This window comes from Ovis aries, chromosome 1 (genome assembly GCF_016772045.2).
Source record: "Ovis aries strain OAR_USU_Benz2616 breed Rambouillet chromosome 1, ARS-UI_Ramb_v3.0, whole genome shotgun sequence".
Classification (NCBI taxonomy): domain Eukaryota; kingdom Metazoa; phylum Chordata; class Mammalia; order Artiodactyla; family Bovidae; genus Ovis; species Ovis aries.
This window is the reverse complement of record NC_056054.1, coordinates 228,055,670-228,075,891: the sequence shown is the minus strand read 5'-3', so window position 1 is coordinate 228,075,891 and position 20,222 is coordinate 228,055,670. Positions and strand designations below refer to the sequence as shown.

Below are 20,222 nucleotides of genomic sequence, written 5' to 3'. Positions count from 1 at the left end.
TACGGAAACCACTCGAGCTAGAGACACCGAGGACCCCTGCCCAACAAACCCAAGGGGCCCTCTCCATCCTTAGGGGCCACCTCCCTTTCGATGAAGCAGGTGACAGGCTCCATGGTGGCTTCCAGCGTCCCTCACCTGGTCTCTTCCCTCCCCTCGGCTCGGTGGCCTCTCCCGCCTCCAGGTGCTTCATTTCCCAGCTCCATCAGCTCCTGGCGATTCGCTTTGTCCCAAGACCGCCTCAGTGCGCCCTCCACACGCTGCCTCAGGCCCGCCTTCAGGCCAAAGCTTCAGATCCCAGATCTCTGACCCCTTCCCAGGCCTCCTCCCTGACTTCCAGGTACTTAAGGCCCAAGGGTCACTTCAGCACTTTACATACAGTCAGCACAAACTAGTCCTTGCCTTTTCCTCTCCAAGAAAACCTGATCCTCCCAACCTGTCTTCACATAGAATCACCAGGTCACCTAACTGGAACCTCTCAGTCATCACTAACTCTTGCTCCCTCTTTGTTGGCAAGCAGCACAATCAGACTCCTCCCATGCTTCCTCCAACCCACCTCTCAAACTTCTCCCCTCCTCACTGCACACCGCTTCTGCCTGCCTGCAAGCTTCTCGCACTCTCTAACAATTACTGTCTCACTCTCTCGGTCTGTTCCTCTGCAGGACCTTATCATGTCTTTGCCCTTCTGTGGCTTCTCACTGCTTCCTGGCCTGAGCTCCCTGGCACCGCACGCATGGACCCCCACCCTTCTCCCTTGTCGCCCACCCTTCCTGCTCCCCCAGAAGGAATGTTCTTCAGTGTCCCAAGCACACCCTGCATAACACAGACACACATATACACACCACGCTCTGCACCCTCCCCAGAAAAGAGTCACTGCCAGGAGCCTTGCAGCTATGCAGCTCAGCTATGTGTGCCCCATTGGACACGTAGAGTTTGTGCATATAAGTAAGAGCCCTGCCCTCCACCATGATGCCCAAACTGCTCCTTATCCCTCAGGAACAGCGTTTCACAAGTTGTAGACTTGAAGACATTAGAACTCTCAGACAGCCTTCTAAAAACCATTCTTCTGGGCCCATCAAATCAGAATCTGATGAATAAATGAAAAACCAGGAAGAAAACAACAATGGTGTTATTTGCACTTATGAGTGTTTAAAATCTTTCTGGATTTTCTCATTGACTCATCCCAATAAGCCTATGAAGGCCATTTGACAAATGCAGAGACTGGAGCTCAGAGAGGTTCATTAACTTTCTTGAGGTCACACAGCTAACAAACAGAAAAGGAGCACCTGACCCTGGGCCATTAAGACTTCAAAGCCCCTGGGACCATGTCTTCCTTCACGCCCCACCACTTCACCGGCTGACCCCAGCCCTGGCAGTGACAGAAAACTGAGGAAGAAAAGAACAAAAGCAGTGGACTGACTGCTAGTCCCTTCCTTTCCCTTCTTCAGTCAAGTCAGTCAGGAGCCTCCAGATTTTGAAAACCTCCCTGACTCAAGGTTTTTTCTGATAAACATTCCCAAGTATTTGGTATTTCCCAAGCTCCATGTCCTACGAAAACTATGCATTTTCATTTTCAGACCCAAGTCTTCTTACTTTTTAATCTTAACCTCTGGCTCAGAAGGTCAGAGAGTGGTGGTAAGCCTGAAATTAGGAAATGTTCCAAGAAATTAAGAAAGACTAAAACATGGTTCCCAATGAAATGCATACAAGAACAAGCCAGCCATTGCGTCGTTTTTCTCCAGACTCATACCCTTATAATGCAGTCACTGTACCTTTTAATTTAAAAGTAATTATGAGAACATGTAATGGGACTGGATGCCATGATCTTAGTTTTTTGAATGTTGAGTTTCAAGCCAGCTTTTTTACTCTCTTCTTTTACTTTCATCAAGAGGCTCTTTAGTCCTTTGCTTTCTGCCATAAGGGTGGTGTAATTCGTGTATCTGAGGTTATTGCTATTTCTCCCAGCAATCTTGATTCCAGCTTGTGCTTCATCCAGCCTGGCATTTTGCATGATGTACTCTGCATATAAGATAAATAAGCAGGGTGACAACATACAGCCTTGACATATTTTCCTTTCCCAATTTGGAACGAGTCTGTTGTTCTATGTCCAGTTCTAACTGTTGCTTCTTAGCCTGCATACAGATTTCTGAGGAGGCAGGTAAGGTGGTCTGGTATTCCCATCTCTTGAAGAATTTATTCTGTCAATAAAGTAGAAGTAGATGTTTTTCTGGAACTCTCTTGCTTTCTCAATGATCCAATGGATGTTGGCAATTTGATCTCTGGTTCCTCTGCCTTTTCTAAATCCAGCTTGAACATCAGGAAGTTCAGAGTTCACGTACTGTTGAAGCCTGCCACTTCATGGCAAACAGATGGGAAAACAATGGAAACAGTGAGAGACTTTATTTTCTTGGGCTCCAAAATCATTGCAGATGGTGACTGCAGCCATGAAATTAAAAAGACACCTGATCCTTGGAAGAAAATCTATGACCGACCTAGACAGCATATTAAAAAGCAGAGACATTACTTTGCCAACAAAGGTTCGTCTAGTCGAAGCTATGCTTTCTCCAGTAGTCATGTATGGATGTGAGAGTTGAACTATAAAGAGAGCTGAGCGCCGAAGAATTATGTTTTTGAACTGTGGTATTGGAGAAGACTCTTGAGAGTCCGTTGGACTGCAAGGAGATCAAACTAGTCAATCCTAAAGGAAATCAATCCTGAATATTCACTGGAAGGACTGATGCTGATTCCAATACATTGGCCACCTGATGTGAAGAACTGACTCATTAGAAAAGACCCTGATGCTGGGAAAGATTGAAGTCAGGAGCAGAAGGGGACGAAAGAGGATGAGATGGTTAGATGGCATCACCGACTCAATGGACGTGATTTTGAGCAAGCTTCAGGAGTTGGTGATGGACAGGGAAGCCTGGCATGCTGCAGTCTATGCGGCTGCAAAGAGTTGGACATGACTGAACTGTTGCAAAGAGTTGAAGCAACTGAACTAGACTGATGAGAATATGTATTAAGAGTTATACATCCTTACTGTAAAAAATATGTCTGCTTAAAACAGTGACAAACTTCTCTTGACTGTTCCTTTCATAGTCCCCTTTCTGCAGCTGTTTATCTTTATTTCCAGATGTGTATGCATGTGCATAGATATCAGAACTTCTGCTAAAAACCAGAAAACCTTTATGGAAAACCTTTATTTTCACCACATAATGAGGCTGCAGGGTAGAGGGTCAGCTCTCTGTATCAAAACACTCAACAGTTACGGGGGAAGGGGCTAGCCCGAGGTGAAGGAGTCGCCCACTGGGCTACACCAAAGTCACAGCCCAGTGAAGAAAGTAACCCAGGGGACCCACAGAGCCCTTGCACTGGCTCTAGAATCTGCTTTAGCCGTAACAGAATCTGCTTTAGCGGTAACAGAATCTGCTTCCCTAAAATATGTCTCTTTGGCATATTAATTATTTTAAGCTGGTTATTCTCTAAGAAACAGCAGGCAAAGGAAACACATTGAAAACCCAGCAGGAGATAGCCTTTTGGAAGAAACATTAACATTTGTATGGGAAATCTCCATGTGTAAGGGTGTCCAAATCTGTATCTTATCAGTGAAAGGGCAGGGACAGAAATCTCAGGACAACCTCACCAGGTTTACAGTGCTCTTCCTAGGGACCTCCCAGAACTGACTCTCCCCACCCTCAACATCCTTGTCTGCCTGCTGAGGACGGTATTTACAGTGAGACGGTATTTGGCCATTTTGGAGAGTTACTCAAGTTTTCCTTGGTATCTCCCATATATGGCTGTTGTTGCTAAGTCATGCGTGACTCTTTTGCAACCTCATGGACTGTAGCCTGTCAGACTCCTCTGTCCATGGGCTTCTCCAGGCAAGAACTCTGGAGATATTTCCATTTCCTCCTCCAGGGGATCTTCCCATCCCAGGGATCAAACTGGGCTCTCTTAGGTCTCCTGCGCTGGCAGGTGAATTCTTTACCACTAGCACTACCCGGGAAGCCCCTCTTCCATGTACACCAGTTATTAAAACTTTTGTATGTTTTTCTCCTTTAATCTGACACATGTCAATTTAATCCTTAGACCAGAAGAATCCAGAAGGGTGGAGGAAGGTTTTCTTCCTCTCTGACAGGCCACGTGAATGCCAGTGCCCCACATCTTCTTCCTGTCTGCTTTTCCATGTGGTTTGTTAAAAGGAAAACTAAAGTAATCATGGAGAGGGAGGACCCATTCCAGATGTTCCCAGTGTAATTTAGGGGCTGAAGATCAGTAGGGAATGGAAGTGGACATTTACTTAGTATCACTTTTAAAATTCCTTATATTTTCATCCCAACTCAATCGTGATGACTAGGTGTACTGTCAACACTGCCTTATACCTACCAGCTCCCAGGCCCTGCCTAGTAGAGGCCTCTTTCCCTTAGTGAGAGGAGAAAAATGCCTTATGCCTACCAGCTCCCAGGCCCTGCCTAGTGCAGGCCTCTTTCCCTTAGTGGGAGGAGAAAAACGCTGCATCTTGGCACTGTAAAATCCAACCAGAGGGAGCCTTCCTCCCACCTCTGCACCTGGGCCTGACTGCAGCCTAGACAGGTGGATAGTAGGCGCCAGAAGGGTTTCAATCAAATCTGCCTCCTTGAGTAATAATTCTCCAGTTAAAGATTTTAACAATCCTTAAAGTGAAAATAAAACCATAATTGTTGTTGTTCAGTTGCCAAGTTGTGCCCAACTCTTCACGACCCCATGGACTGTAGCACACCATATAATATATATAATACATTAATATATATAATATATACGCATTATAGTATATAATATATATTATATGTACATAATACATATAATAATTAATATATTATATATAATTACTAATATAATATGTTATCATATAAACCATAATATAATAGCTAATTTTTTTTTAAGTATTTACTGTGTGCCCGAACCTGAGCCAAGGACCTGGCAGGCATCAATGGGCTCATTGCAATGAACTTTTTAGTGCCTGATGCTGAACTAGTATCATTCCCATTTCACAGATGAGGAAACAAGGCATGGGTAACTTATTCACAAACCCAGTCCATCTGACTGCAGAGCCCAAGCTTTTATCAGTACACTTCACAACAAAAAGCTTAAAATTCTGCCAAGCAGGTAAAGACAAAACACTTGTACTTTCTAGTCTCTGTTCCTAAGGTGCCACTGTCTGTGAAGGTAATTGTCAACTAGAGTCACCTTGTAGTAAATATTGAAAGTTATTGAAAGTGAAAGTGAAAGTGAAGTCCCGCAGTCATGTCCGATTCTTTGCAACCCCATGGACTGTAGCCTACCAGGCTCCTCTGTCCGTGGGATTCTCCAGGCAATAGTATGGAGTGGATTGCCATTTCCTTCTCCAAGGGATCTTCCCAACCCAGAGATTGAACCCGGGTCTCCCGTATTGTAGACAGATGCTTTACCGTCTGAGCCACCAGGGAAGTCCAAAAAGTTATTAGACATAATTAAACCCGTAATGGGTCGATTCAGGTGAAGAATCGACCTGCAATGCTGGAGCCACAAGAGGTACAGGTTCAGTCCCTGGGTCAGGAAGATCCCCTCGGGGAGGGCACGGCAACCTGCTCCAATTCTCTTGCCTGGAGAAGCCCATGGACAGAGGAGTCTGGTGGGTTATACAGCACAGGGTCACAGAGTCAGACACAACTGAAGTGACTGAGCATGCATGTGCACAAACCTATAATGAGGCCCAAATCCTCCCCTAATGAAACCAACTAGTGTTTTACTTCTTTTAGCTCCTATCAACCTTCAGGAAATACGTCAAAAAAAGTTAAATGGGTTAAGAAAGTGGAAAAGAGTCTATGCTAGTCACAAACTAAAGTTAATCTGCATAATCATAAAACAGTTATACTTTCCAGAGAATAAACTGGATGAAAATACTATTCTCTATAACACAGATCTCTTTTCATCAACTGAAATCAACTCACAGTTGCTGTGATAAGCAGAGGGGATATAAAAGTGACACGTGACACAGGAACCTGGTCCCAAGGGGCACACTAGCGGAAGAGAAGACAGATCAGGAAATAAAATGTATGTGATGTGCGAAGAGCACAATAAAAGCAATATAAGCTATCATTTTAGCCCAGAGCAGGCTATGGTGAACTGGGAAGAATGCAGCTCTCATGCTAAGAACAGACATGAAACTTAAGACCGCTTAAACCTCAATGGTAAGGTCAGCTTTTGCATTTTCAGAGAAAGCTACCACCTCTCAGGATCCTCACTGTTAGACTCAGAAAATAATGAAATGGAAAGGAACCTATAAAGATCTTCCAGCCTGATGCATTATTTTACAGAGGGAGGGCACTCTGGGAGAGGTGAAACTAATAAACACCCAAGACCACACAGCAAGTTAGAAGCAGAGACAATCTTACAACCTGTCTCAGGTCTCCTGGTTTACCCATCAACTCATCCATTTAACAAACACAGGTGGACTGTGTGCCAGGCGTGAGTGAATAAAGCAACTGGCACTGCAGCTTCAAACACCCACCAGCCTGATGGGGAAGACTGTCTACTTGCATCTGAGAAAGGAAGTGCTGACTAAGATTGAAGAATTGGGGGTGGGGGTAGGGGGGCAGCTTCCTGAGGAAGTGACCTTTAAATTCAGCCACAAAGGACAAGCAGGAATAGGCAAGAGAAGAATTGGGGCCGGGGGAGAAGAGGTCACACAGCTTCTGTCTGAGGCAGGAAGGAACTGATCATGATCCAGGAACAGGAGGAAAGCAAGTGTGATCAGAGGGAGAAAGGGAGGAGTGAGGGAAGACAGGGAGGTGGAGAGACTCCAACTCTGAAACCAAGCCTATGGCAACCCCAGGATGCTGAATGGAGATCATCTGGTCCACCGAGTAGTCTCTGTATCTTCCCTCTTGGGAAGATCTGAAGTTTGAGCGCAAAGGAGGAAGTCAACAATGCAGGGTTCCAGAATCTGCTGTCGTCAACATCTCTCATGGGGAATGCTTGACCCTGTGCAACCCTGATAGCCTACAGGCTCAGACACTGCCTGGGTTGAGCCCAAAAGATCCAAGCATTTCCCCAAAGAAAATCTCAGTCTCCAGGCCACAAAAGCCAGACCTCCCTGCCCAAGAAGCTGTAGTACCAGATGACAAACACCCCTCAGGAGGCTAGGAAACTTTAAAGCATACTCCAAGGAAACTGTCTTCACAGACTTGAGATCTGGAAGCCAACTACACAGCCCCTTGCGTAGGGACAGAAGGATCTCCTATACTCCAAGCCCTCTGGGACCAGGCTGGGGTGGGGGAGGAGCAGTGGGGTGGGGAAGGGTAGGGGAGGGGGGTGAAAGACTCCATAGGGGAAAGTGGCAGACAGGTGAGGGAAGGCGGAGGAGAGATGTGGGCATCATGAGCCACCAGCTGTCAGTTCTCCCAAGGGACACTTCCCAAGCTGGGCAGGCTTCCCATCATCACCAAGTTTCCTTTATTCTAAGCACCCCATAACCACCACCTATAATCAGTTCACCTGGGATGTAAGCCATCCCATCACGTTTTTCTTCTATGTCCAGGTCCCAGAATGAGAGCACAGCCTTAAATGCTTTGGAAAACATTTAGTGCCAGCAAAGGTAAAAATTCACAGGCCTAGCTCTCCAGGCTGGCTCCTTCATCTATTCCCTCCCTTCCTTTTCTTCAGTTATACCAGCAGGAAAAAAAAAAAAAATAGTGGTCAAACAGGTAGGTTTTTGGATATCAAAAGGCTAAAGGATTCACCCATCATTAGTTGTAACAGGCAAAACCTGGAAACAACTGCCATGTTCATCAGGAGAAAAATGGATGAACAAAATGTGATTCCATCATAAAATAGTCCTGTAAGCCACAGAATGCAAAACTGCTTACACGCAACTGGGAGGATGAATCTCACAAACACAACAGCACAAAAGAAGTCAGACACAAAAGGGCATATGCTGTGTGAGTCCATGTTTATAAAGTTTACAAACTAGCAAAACTATCTCTGGTCCCTTTGGGATGAAGGGATAGGAAAGGAGGAGGAAAAGGACGGGGGCTTTTAGGATGCCAGGTTCTATTTCTTGACCTGGGTGGCAGTTACACAGATGTGTTCACTTGGTGATAATTTTATCAGCTGTACATTTTAAATGCTGTGTTTTCTGTATGACTGTACATGCACACAAAACCCTTCAAGGAAGGGTTTTCAGCATCATGGGAAAGGAAAAGTACATAGGCCTTTAGCTTTGTGGGCCACATTTATGAATGGAGAATGACCCTGGGTGGTAGGGGGCAAAGTGAAGAGATGACTGCATTCGGGATATGGCCCAAATGGTAGCTGTGGGGTGACAGGAATTACAGTGAACAGTTTCAAAGTCTACTTCCTTCTTTCTCCTATAACTAACTGTCAATAAAATCTCTGCATACTGTACTCCAAAGGGAAGTGGGACCAAGAGGAAAAGTTGGAACTGAGCTGCCTTAAGGGAGAAAGGAGGCAATTGGAACACTTCTATCAGTGAGGGGTCAAGGACAGGAGGAAGAAGAGGGAAAAGAATGAAATCACAAGTGCCCAGGGCAGGCAAGAAGGAGAGTTCGCCTGACTGAGAATGGATGAGGTGGGGTGATTCCCATTTCTCAGCCCAGTTGAAGGGATCCCTTTCTACTCCCCTCCCTGAGCCCTGCTCTGATGCACACCTAAATTAATGGCTTTATTGTGCTGCCTAAGAGATGCAAGAGACACAGGTTCAACCTCTGAATAGTGAAGATCCCCTGGAGCAGGAAATGGCAATCCACTCCAGTATTCTTGCCTGGAAAATCGCATGGACAGAGGAGCCTGGCAGGCTACAGTCCATGGCGTTGCAAAGAGTCAGACACAACGGAGCACGCATGCACACTGTACTTTGTAAGTCGTTTATAACTCTTGGGAACTAGAAAACAAGAGAAGAGAGAGAGAGAGAGAGTGTGTGTGTGTGTGTATACTAGAGAACAAGAGTAGTGTATGTGTGTGTACTAGAGAACAAGAGAAGTGTGTGTGTATGTGTACTAGAGAACAAGAGAAGTGTGTGTGTATGTGTACTAGAGAACAAGAGAAGTGTGTGTGTGTGTGTGTGTGTGTGTGTGTGTGTGTGTGTGTGTGCAGCAAAGGATTCCACATCCTCAGCATCTAACACATTGTCTGGCATATAGTTTGCACTATTAAAAAAAAAAAAAGGTTCACTGGATAAATGACAGAAACAATGTAGTAATTAGATATAAAGTTGCTGTTGCTAAGTCATATCCGACTCTTTTTCGACCCCATGGACTGTAGCCCACCAGGTTCCTCTGTCCATGGGATTTTCCAAGCAAGAATACTGGGGTGGGTTGCCATTTCCTTCTCCATGGGATTCTTCTGGACCAGGGATTGAACCCACACCTCCTGTATTGGCAGGCAGATTCTTTTCCATTGAGCCATCTGGGAAGTCCCTAGATATAGAGACCTCCTTAGTATTTAAAAATCAGTAATAACATTTTAAATGGCAAAAAATATGGTAATGACTAAGTATCAGAGTGGCATACTGTGCAGCTACTAAAAATTACAAGCAACAGTAGCAAACATCTGTAGGGTGCTTTAGAGTTTACTAAGAATTACACCTCCCTCTTGTTTGACACACAATTATACAGACTTTGCTGCCACACTGAAACGAGCAAATGACTCATTAGTAAGTTTTACTGAAGAGACCAGAAAGATCAGCGATTGCAGGCTAGCAAGCTTTTATGTAAAGAGGTAGGGAGGACCCATATTTCAGAGTAATGGGGTCACAAAGAGTCAAACACGACTGAGCGACTGAACTGAACTAGGAAGGAGTAGGAAGAAGTTGAGTTAGCTCTGCTTTGTTTGTGTAAATAACCGTGCATGCTAATTTCACACACTATACTTCGCTTCCCTTTTCTTTTAGAACAAAACTTTACTTTTGCTGTATTTGATTGATTCAAAATTCACTGTAACCACCATTTGCAAGTCTCCCTGCTAACTGACCATCTCTAAGGAAGTGTTTTTGATGACCCAAGTGGACCCAGTTTCACCCAAGGTGAAACTGTTCACCCTAATTCCTCAAAGCAAATTCTTGACATTTCTTGCTAATGTCAAGAAATTCAACAGCAGAACCTAGCCACAACAAACTTTTCGACACTGTCTTCCTGATTGCAACAGTGTTTTAAAGAACAGAGGCAAAAAGAAAAAATATATATATATCACACATAAAACAAAAAAATCCTTCCCTTCTTCCCAAAAGATTATGAGCCTAATGTTCAACGAATAATCCACGAAACACTGAAGTCGTGAAACATTGTAAAGCTCCGTATTCTCTAGTTGATCGTGCATAAACTGTGATGTGGCAGGGACTGTCCCATAAGCAAGTTCTCTGCAGTCTGAATCTTTGCCCAGGGTTTCTGCACTGCTTTGGGCGGGCTTCCTGCATGTGCTTACAGCAATGAGAGAATTACCTAAAGGATACATTTCACAAACAAGCCGTCACGTGTCTTGTGCTGAAACTGCATCCAGTGCCAAAAGTCTGCTTCTGCAGATGAGAGCTCTGGAGAACTCGACCACTACAGCCCAAGCCAGCTCTGAATACACAGTCCCACGTTACGAGAGGCTGCCTTTAAAGGAACGTGGGACGCTGATGACAAACAGAGGCATTGGCTACCTTTACAACAGCAGATATCCTAAAAGCAATGTTGATCTCGTGCCTTCTGTGCTAAAGACACTATTAGGGCTCATGGGAGGGTAGAAGGGATGACTGGCGCAGGGGGATGATGGGGGTGTTCCACGCATGGGCAAAAGGGGATTACGGAAATAATCCCGCTCTCGGCTCAAACCATTTGAAAGTCAAGGGGCCAAAGCGCCGGTGGTGTTCAGAAAAACTACCCAAGTCCTCCCAGACCCGGGTGCAGTGGGCGCAGGGGATCCGGAGAGCTGAAGCTCGAGAGACGGGAGCAGACGAGGACAGCAGAAGCCGGCCTGGGCGGCGGGGAGTCAGCGCGGAGGCGGGAAGGGCGCGAGTCCACTCGCGCTGGGAGCAAAGGGGATGCCACAGGGCGATCAGCCCCTCCACACGCTGCCGCCGGGTGGACGGGGACAAATCGGGCCCACCTGCTGCCGCCTTTGCGCCGCCGCTGCCGAGGGGCCGGTTGCTGGCGCCGGCAAGCCGCGACGGCAGGGGGCAGTAGCTCCGGCCGTAGCTCCTCCTCCTGGCCGGGCGCCCGGGGCCTCGGAGCCGCGCGCCACCGCTTCCCGCGCGAGCACCTGCGCGCGACCCCGGAGCAGCGCGCCCGACCCAGGTGCAGCCGCCCGGGGCCTGCCGGCGGGTAGGGAATCGGAGTCCGGGCTAGACGGCGAGTCGCTACCCCCACGCTCCATACCCGCGCCAGGCAGGCGCCGCCACCGAAGGGTGCTTTGTTTGTGCAGCTCGAGCGGGGATGCTGGGGCGGGAGTGGAGCCCCCGCCCCGTCCGGAAAACGGGAAAAGCAGAGCCCGCGGTAGAGGGTGCTGAAGACCGCAAAGCCCCTTCTCCACGCGGCGATGTCGGGGCCAGCCGCACCCCACCCCCGCTCTGCCCGTCCTCCTTCCCAAACCCCGACCCCCACCCAGCCCCGCGGCTGCGCTCACCTGCTCTCCGCGACCCCTGAGTCTTGGCTCATCGTCGTTAGGCGTCTGGGAGGGGGCGCCAGGCGCGCCCGGGGCTCGGCGCTCGAGTAGCGCCCGGGTGCCTGCAGGAGGGGTTCGCGTGCCGTGCGCTGCCCTGCGCACCCGGAGGCGGCGGACGCTGCCGGGGGAGGGACGAGGGCGAGCGAGAGCCACCGGGGGAGGGGACTGGGCGGGAGGGGGCGCCGGGCGCGCTGCTGCAGCCGCAGCCGGAGGCCGCCCGGGCTCCCGAACGGAAACGCACTCTCGCCGGCTGCCCCGCGCGTGCACGCCGGCGGGCACACTCTCACACGTGCGCACACCGGCCGCTCGGTGGCTTGCTTACCTCCCTGCGGGAGCTAGGTTTGGTGACACTAATGCCGGGGCTTCTGTGAAAGAGCAGGGCCAGCGCCATTCTGCGGGGAGCTCATATCACCCTGATTGGGGGGTTTTCACGAGACGACCCGCCTCCCTCGAGGAATTCCCAGATTCTTTTCCTAGGGTCTGAAAGCCCATCGAAATTTATTTTCAGATTTTATATCTAAATCCAAGTGTCTAGAATGGGACCGCAGCTTTCATATGGTTAAACAGCTTTATAACCCCGGCCCCTCCACCCTAAACTATAAGGATGGATGGGCTAAACCAATGATTTCCCAACTTTGCTGCACATTTGATTACCCAGGGAGTTTTTAAAATCTCCAAGTTTTTAAAATGCTCAGAGTGGTATCCCAGATGAATTAGATTAGTGCACTAGGATCCAGTCACTCATATTTGTTAAAGATCCAGATGATTCCAATATTCAGAAAAGTATAGGAACCACTGCTTAGACTGCCAGTAGTCCTTGTGGTACCCTGTCTTCTTTTACCCCATTTCTCAGCGTGATCCTTTGCTTGTCTATTTTCCACGTAGTGGTGGCTGTCACAGCATCAAGCCCAGGTCTGACTCACAGTAAGTGCAGAGTACACCTCTACTGCAGGAAGGAAGCTAAGGCAGAGTCCAGGATGCGCCCTCCACCTTGCAGCCCCATCTTTTCTCTTTCTGAAATTCTCCACAGACTGAAATACCCTTGACCTCATGGAAATGGCTTCATGTCATGCCTGAAGCCGGAGAAGGCAATGGCACCCTCCAGCACTCTTGCTGGAAAATCCTGTGGATGGAGGAGCCTGGTAGGCTGCAGTCCATGGGGTCGCTACAAGTTGGGCACGACTGAGCGACTTCACTTTCACTTTTCACTTTCACGCATTGGAGAAGGACATGGCAACCCACTCCAGTGTTCTTGCCTGGAGAATCCCAGGGACGGGGGAGCCTGGTGGGCTGCCGTCTATGGGGTCGCACAGAGGCGGACATGACTGAAGTGACTTAGCAGCCGCAGCAGCAGCAGCAGCAGCAGCATGCCTGAAGCTGGGGAAGAAAAGGAGTCATTGCTTTTGAAGGGACATCTGTCTTTTAGTTTCCTGCAAAATGTCTGCACCTCAGAACACCCCTGTCTGTCTCACTGTGACTCAGAGGTCCAGTGCTGACAGTGTGGGAGAGCACAATAAAGTCATGGCTCAGGGCCTGGAACACCAGCTGAGTCCAGCACTATGACTAGATGGTTTATACCTGGGAAAGAGACGGCCTTGGTACCATCACTGGGCCTTGGTGTTCTTCTGTTTGACATAAACATGAACAAGTTCTCAGAACATCAGCATCAGACAAGGCCCCTCTGTGACCACGATGTACGAAGACAAGAGCAAGACTCCTTAATCATGTCTAAACACAGACAAAATATGAACGTCGTCCAAGCCACAGTGGACACACAGCCATTCTGGCCAGTTAGGGCCTCTTTGCCAATTATAGCCTTAGTTTCCCTCTGGTCTGCCCTTCTAAGAATCAGATTTACAAAGATATACATTTGTAGAATGAACTCTGGTGTCCTGAGCCCCCCTGCAATCAGCTAACAAAAAAATCCTTTAATAATATTTTCTAATACCTTCTCACTAACACACCTCCAGGGTTTCCCATGGTATGCATTTCCCTCAGTGCAATGAGTAATAAATTCAACTCTTAAAACGATAGGAAATATTCCTAGTGTTCTTTGGCAAGGGAGCATTAAAAAATATCTCAGTCATCACAATAACAGCACAAAGTAACTATTACACCCTCTTCACATATAAACTAACTGGGGTTCAAACAGATTCTATAACAACTCACACAGGGCTGCCTGGCTGTCAAGGGAGTGGCAGGCTTCATGTTCACATGGGTTTGAGGGGAGCCAGGCTGGTATGCTACCTTCTCCCAGTAACTCAGTTCCAGCCCCAGCTCAGCCCTTTTCTAGCTATGGGCATTTGAGCAAGTCATTTAACTCTCTTGAGTTTACCTTCCTTTCAAAAGAAAAAAAAAAGTAGACCTAGAAACAGGTAATTTTTATTTAGATATACACCATCTTATTAGTTTCAGATGTACAATATAATGATTTGGTAGGTGTATATATGTGAAATGCTCACCATAATAAGTCTAGTTCATACCCATCACCACACCTGGTTACAAAAATTTTGTTCTTATGCCAAGAACTTTTAAGATATAATCTCTAAGCAACTTTCAATTATATAATACAGTGTTATTAACTATAAGGATGTGTATACTACTGGTATATTTTTCATAAACTCCCCAGGTGGCCCAACACAGCACCTGTTGGCAGACCCTGGTTTTGGAAGTTACCTTGCATCTGGCAGATCTGAAGTCCCCTTTTCCAAATGTTACTATGTCACTTGACTCTTCTCACCTTCCAGAAGTTTTTTGGCTTCCAGGAGGCTGATATAATATGATAAGCAAATGAACTAAAGCCTGAAAAAAACATGTGAGTGAACTTGTATTGGATCCTTCAGCCTCACCTGAGTCTTTGGACCACCACAGCCCTGGTGGACAGCTTGCCTACAATCTCATGACAGACCTTGAGCCACAACCACCCAGCTAAGCCATTTACAGATTCCTGACCCACACAAACTCTGAAATAATAAATATTTGTTGTTTTAAGCTGTTATATTTGGGGGGTAATTTGTTATGCAGCAAAAAAATAATACAAAGGAAATACGATCCCATAGTCAGTACAGTAGAATGCACTTTAAGGTACATTTAACCATATTCACTCTGCAAAAGCAGGAGAGAAAACAGTTTACAGTGTCAACAATTCTGCCTGTTACTCCAGTGAAATGAGAGGAGGAGTTGAGAGAGGTGGGGCTGGTTTTATCTGTCAGTCTCTGATTCACTCCTGGGTATCTCTCACAGAGATGAAAGTCTTGATACTGGCTATGTTGCCTGTATTTTTTAATATCCATGTTTGGCACAAAGTGAAAAGAATGATTCACTAACTTAGATTCTATATATAACATAATCAAAATGACACTTGAAACCCCTTAACTCATCAGGACCTGAGCTCAGAACATCCCCAAATCAAAAATAGCACTGACTTTAGATCAGTGTAAGAGGGGACCCAAACCCAGGACCCTGGCTTCAGAGGACCCTTCCACAGCTGTCATCCAATTACACTTGCCATGGGCTAAGGAGTCCATGAGGCCCAAGGGATGTGCCCTTCCATAGCTTTTGTCCTGTCTCCACTTCTAAACCAAGCTCAGGGGAAGAGAGATCCCACATTCCTCTCCAAATGCCCTAAGTTCTCTTCCAGGGCCCACAATAGGCCTTTCCCCAGTCCAACCTTCACCAGCTCCAACTCTCCAAGGCTGGGACATAGCAGGGCCAGGGGAGACCAGATGTAGCTGTTTAAAGGGATGCAGATGGAGATTGTCTGTGCAAGCCTAGTGGTCCACACATGCACAGAGCCCCTTGCCACACAGGCCAGCAGCAGAAAACCAAGAACAAGACCCACGGACCACAAGTTGGCTCTCCAAATGCTGCCTCTTGCTGGTGTCCGGCTCTGACAGTTCTCGCTTGACCTGTCCCTCCTGTCAGTTATTCATTTGGCAGGAATATTTGTCAAAGCAGGAAGACACAATATATTTCATGTAACAGCGTGTTTGCTTGACTTATAACTTACATGTTTAGACATACTACACGTGGATGTCCATTTGTACTCTAGCCCAGGGCCCCACAAATGACTGGGATGACCTGACCCAGAACTAACTTCTTCCTCTTTGTTTTGTTTCACTTTTTTAGTTTTGGCCTCTTTTTGCCTGAGAGAGTGGAATCTAAGGCATTATTTGAGTGGGGAGGAGGGCAATGAGATAATTCTCCTTCTGCTTCTATTTAAGTATATTGGTGTGGGACTTCCCTGTGGTCCAGTGGTTAAGACTCTGTGCTTCCACCACAAGGGGCACAGGTTTGATCCCTGGTGGGGGAACTAATATCCTGCATGCTGCTCATGACACAGCCAAATAAAGAAAAATAAAAGTATGATGCTTTCAAAATTTTAAGAATAAGTAAATACATTGGTGAACGATTTTGCCTAACACATTTGATTAAATCCACAAAAATGGTGTGTCTTCTCTCTCTGAGGCCCAAATAGGGCTTGTTCTTTGGGGTCTCTCTAGGTAAGGTCCATGCTTGGATTTTTGTGTGTAGTTGTTATTGTTTAATCCTTTGCTAGGATAATTACTCATCTCAGATGGAAATGTCTCTTCCAGACCATTTTCCTTACATCTTCATATATATTATTTAAAAAATTGTGTGTGTTTCCCTCAAAATTGTGTGATATATGCACTATTTTTCAATTTGTTTTTATGCCACAATATATCTCAAATCTCTATCCATCTTAGCTACAAATTTTGCTATTCTTTTATTTATTATTAGCACTATTTATTTTTTAGCTCTATTCCATTAAAATAGTTAAATTATCTCATTTTGATACCTAATGTACTATATGAAATTTGTATGTGAGTCATGTATGTTTTCAGATTTAAAATGTGAGTTTATTTATATTAAATTTTTTAGAAGGGGTGTTAGTGGAGAGAGATCTGAAGAGAGATTTCCTGAAGACATCTTGGAGAAGTCCTTAAATATTACAATACCAGAGTGAGAATTGCTTATGTAAGCTGTGAATAAGGGAGGGCTAGCCATTTTCTGACTTAATTATGGCAAAAACTACTCAGTTTTCTCTCCATGTCTGTTTTCTCTGCGTTGTAGATTTTTGTCTTTCTGTTTCTGCCTTGGAAAGGCACGTGCAGCCAAGAAACCAACAGTAAGATGTTCTTTGGATGCTGGCATGAGCCAGGGGAAATCTTGGTGTATTCACACAACTCTTGGTTTTCTTCCTAAAGTCCATTTGATATACTCTCTTGTGTTCTGAGCTACCTTGGAGCTTGCCTTGTTTGTTTTCTAGAACCAGAGCATCCATTTTTTGTCTAAGGTACTATCCATGGCCTCCCAGGGCTTGTTAAGCATCTCCTTCTCCAACTGACAGAACACTGCCATCCTCCAGGCTCCACAGGAAAGCAGGTGTTGCCCACTGCTCTGCTGTCGATCAAAGCTCCCCACGGGCACATGTACATTGCAGCAAAAACACGCCACCACTGGTAACAGGGAACTCTGCCCAGAACTGACAGACTCCTAGCACCAAAGCTAAATCATTTATCTAGAAGAGTCTTTATCTAGTTGTAGTGGGCTGAATGTCTGTTTCCCTACCCCTTACAAATGCATATGTTGAAACTCTAACCCAACTGATGTGATGGCATTAAGTGGTGGGGCCCTTAGAAGGTAATTAGATTCAGATGAGGTCATGATAGTGAGGCCTCCAAAATGAGATTCATGTCCTTGTAAGAAGAGAGACACCAGAACTGTCTTTCTCCATCATGTGAAGAAATGGCAAGAAGTCAGCCATCTGTCCCTTACCAAATTCCAAATCAGCTGGTCTCTACAATTGTGAGAGAGTAATGTCTGTCTAAGCCACCAAGGCTATGGTGTTTTGTTATGGCAGCTTGAGATGACTTAGACACTAGTCTTTAGGCCTCTATTGTTACCTGTATCTACCTGTTACCATAATTTGGGGAGGGCTACTCTGCTTCTTGGCTTCCCAAGAAGGTGGTGCTAGTGGTAAGAACCCACCTGCCAATGCAGGAGACACAAGAGATGTGGGTTCGATCCCTGGGTCAGGAAGATCCCCTGGCGAAGGGCCTGGCAATCCACTCCAATATTCTTGCCTGGAGAATCCCATGGACAGAGGAGCTTGGTGGGCTACAGTCCATGGGGTCACAAAGAGTCCGACACGACTAAAGCGACTCAGCATACACGCACTCTGCTTCTGCCTTTATCTAGCTGAATTCTCTTTGTCTCAGTTATTTAAAGAGACAGTGCATGAGGAAAAGATTCTGGGAAAGTGAATTTAGTCAGGAAGTTGTTGTTTCTGCCTCCTACACCCCTTATACCCCCACTCTAATCATGCACCCAAAGATGTAAATACCTCACAGAATGGTTTCCAAATCTAGTTTTAGGATACATCGCTTCAATTAGCTCTAAAGGCTACTACAAAACAATAAAATATCACTCAACACAATTTGGACTCACCTTAATTTTTAAAATTAAGCATCATCCAGCCTTTTCCCTAGAAAACAATAGAATAAATAGAATAATTGTCATCCCAGAAAAATTGAAAATTTTCCTTTTTGTGTGTTTCAGTATTGGTTTGTATATAAACCATGCCCCCCCACCCATTATTGATGACAGAATCTACAAGTATTAGTCAAGATATTTGTTAAGCTGCAAACAAAATAGAAAAAGCATGCTGCACAAAGTGAGGTCCTCAACAGCGGCAGCAGCTGCAGCTTCACCTGGGAGCTTGTTAGAAATGCAGAATCTCAGTCCCATCCAGAGCTCTTGAGTCCCATTCCACATTGTAATATAGTGATTTGTACGGAGAAGGCAATGGCACCCCACTCCAGTACTCTTGCTGGAATATCCCATGGATGGAGGAGCCTGGTAGGCTGCAGTCCATGGGGTCACTAAGAGTCAGACGCGACTGAGTGAATTCACTTTCACTTTTCACTTTCATGCATCGGAGAAGGAAATGGCAACCCACTCCAGTGTTCTTGCCTGGAGAATCCCAGGGACAGGGGAGCCTGGTGGGCTGCCGTCTATGGGGTCGCACAGAGTCGGACACGACTGAAGCGACTTAGCAGCAGCAGCAGCAGTGATTTGTAGGGCTTCCCAGACAGCACAGTGGTAAAGAATCCTCCTGCCAATGCAGGAGACTCGAGAGATATGGTTTGATGCCTGGGTTGGAAAGATCCCCTGGAGGACGAAATAGCAACTCACTCCAGTATTCTTGCCTGGAAAATCCCGTGGACAGAAGAGCTTGGTGAGCTACAGTCCACGGGCCCACAAAGAGTCAGACACAACTGAGCACACACACACACGTATGGTGATTTGTGTGCATCTTACACTTTGAGGCGTACTGGTTTTAAAGATACTAGGAATGGGATTTCCTTGGTGGTCCAGTGGTTAAGAATCTACCTTGCAACACAGGGAACCTGGGTTTGATTCATGGTCAGCAAACTAAGATCCCAGTGCTATGGGGAAACTAGATGAAAGATCCCGTGTGCCACAAATAAGACCTGGTGCAGCTAAATAAAATTTTTAAATAAATTATTATTTAATATTGAATTTTATTATTTTAATAATTAATATTAATGTGTAATATTTAAATAAATAAAGATACTGGCTAGTTCACAGACTCTCCTTCAGAAGAGTCAAATTTGGGATGTTAACATCAGGAGCAAAACCCAAGTCAGTCCTCAGAGGGGCTCAGTGAGGACAGCCACCTTGGGGCCCAGGTCACAGTCTGCCACCCAGTTTAAGTGAGGCCAGGTAAAGCAGTAGCATTTTCAGTTTAATTAGTGAGCATTTACATGATGAGAGGAGGGCTATGCCTCTGAGAGGGAGGGCATCTTCAAAACATAGGCAAGAGGGTTCAGCTGCTGGGTGGCCAACAAAACAACAGACTGCCCCTCCCTATGTTTTTTTTTTCTTTAAGAAGAATGGTGGAGTCCAACTCTATCATCACCTGCCCAGCCACCGTTAGCAAGTGCAGGGACATTTCTCAGCCTTGATTTCCTCATCTTTAACAGGATAGTTTCTATTGACACAGAACTTTATAGTCGGCAAGGCATATATTTTCATGTGAGCTAACAGAGCAATTCCATGCAATAGATGAACACAGTAGTGTTACCTCCATTTCACAAACTGGAAAAGAGAGAGACACAGAGTGACCTGCCTGAGAGTGCTGAGACCACAGAGCTTCAAGCCCTTGTCCTATGACCCTGGAACCACAGCCACATGAGTTTACATGTGTGAAGATAAACTGAAAACTGTAACACTTTCTCCCAATAAAAGGTGTTCCTTATTACTCTAGTAACATTCCACAAACACACAGCAATCTGAACTGACTCACCCACCAAGATAGTGGTCCCAGGATCAGCAACCGCCCTTCTCTCCTTGCGTTGTGGTAAAACTATTACCAAGATAAGCTAATAATTAATATCAGTGATGATTTGCATATGAATGAGCAATAAAGGAAACCCCAGCAACCCAGATGGAGAACACTAATCACCCTTGCGTTGTTTCATTGTTCAGAGTCTTCTGCA

At 46.1% G+C, this 20,222-nt stretch overlaps 1 protein-coding gene across 1 annotated transcript in view; it reads right to left on the bottom strand.

Moving 5' to 3' along the window:
* LOC105611838 (uncharacterized) overlaps positions 1-13,884 on the bottom strand; it is a 44,500-nt gene extending 30,616 nt beyond the window's left edge. The window contains exons 1-2 of the mRNA XM_027963882.1: positions 13,846-13,884; positions 11,638-12,011 (exon numbers count right to left, since the gene is read on the bottom strand). Coding sequence (XP_027819683.1) covers positions 11,638-12,011; positions 13,846-13,884 — 413 coding nt within the window. The remainder of the gene's footprint in view (positions 1-11,637; positions 12,012-13,845) is intronic.
* Between the last annotated feature and the right edge of the window lie 6,338 nt (positions 13,885-20,222).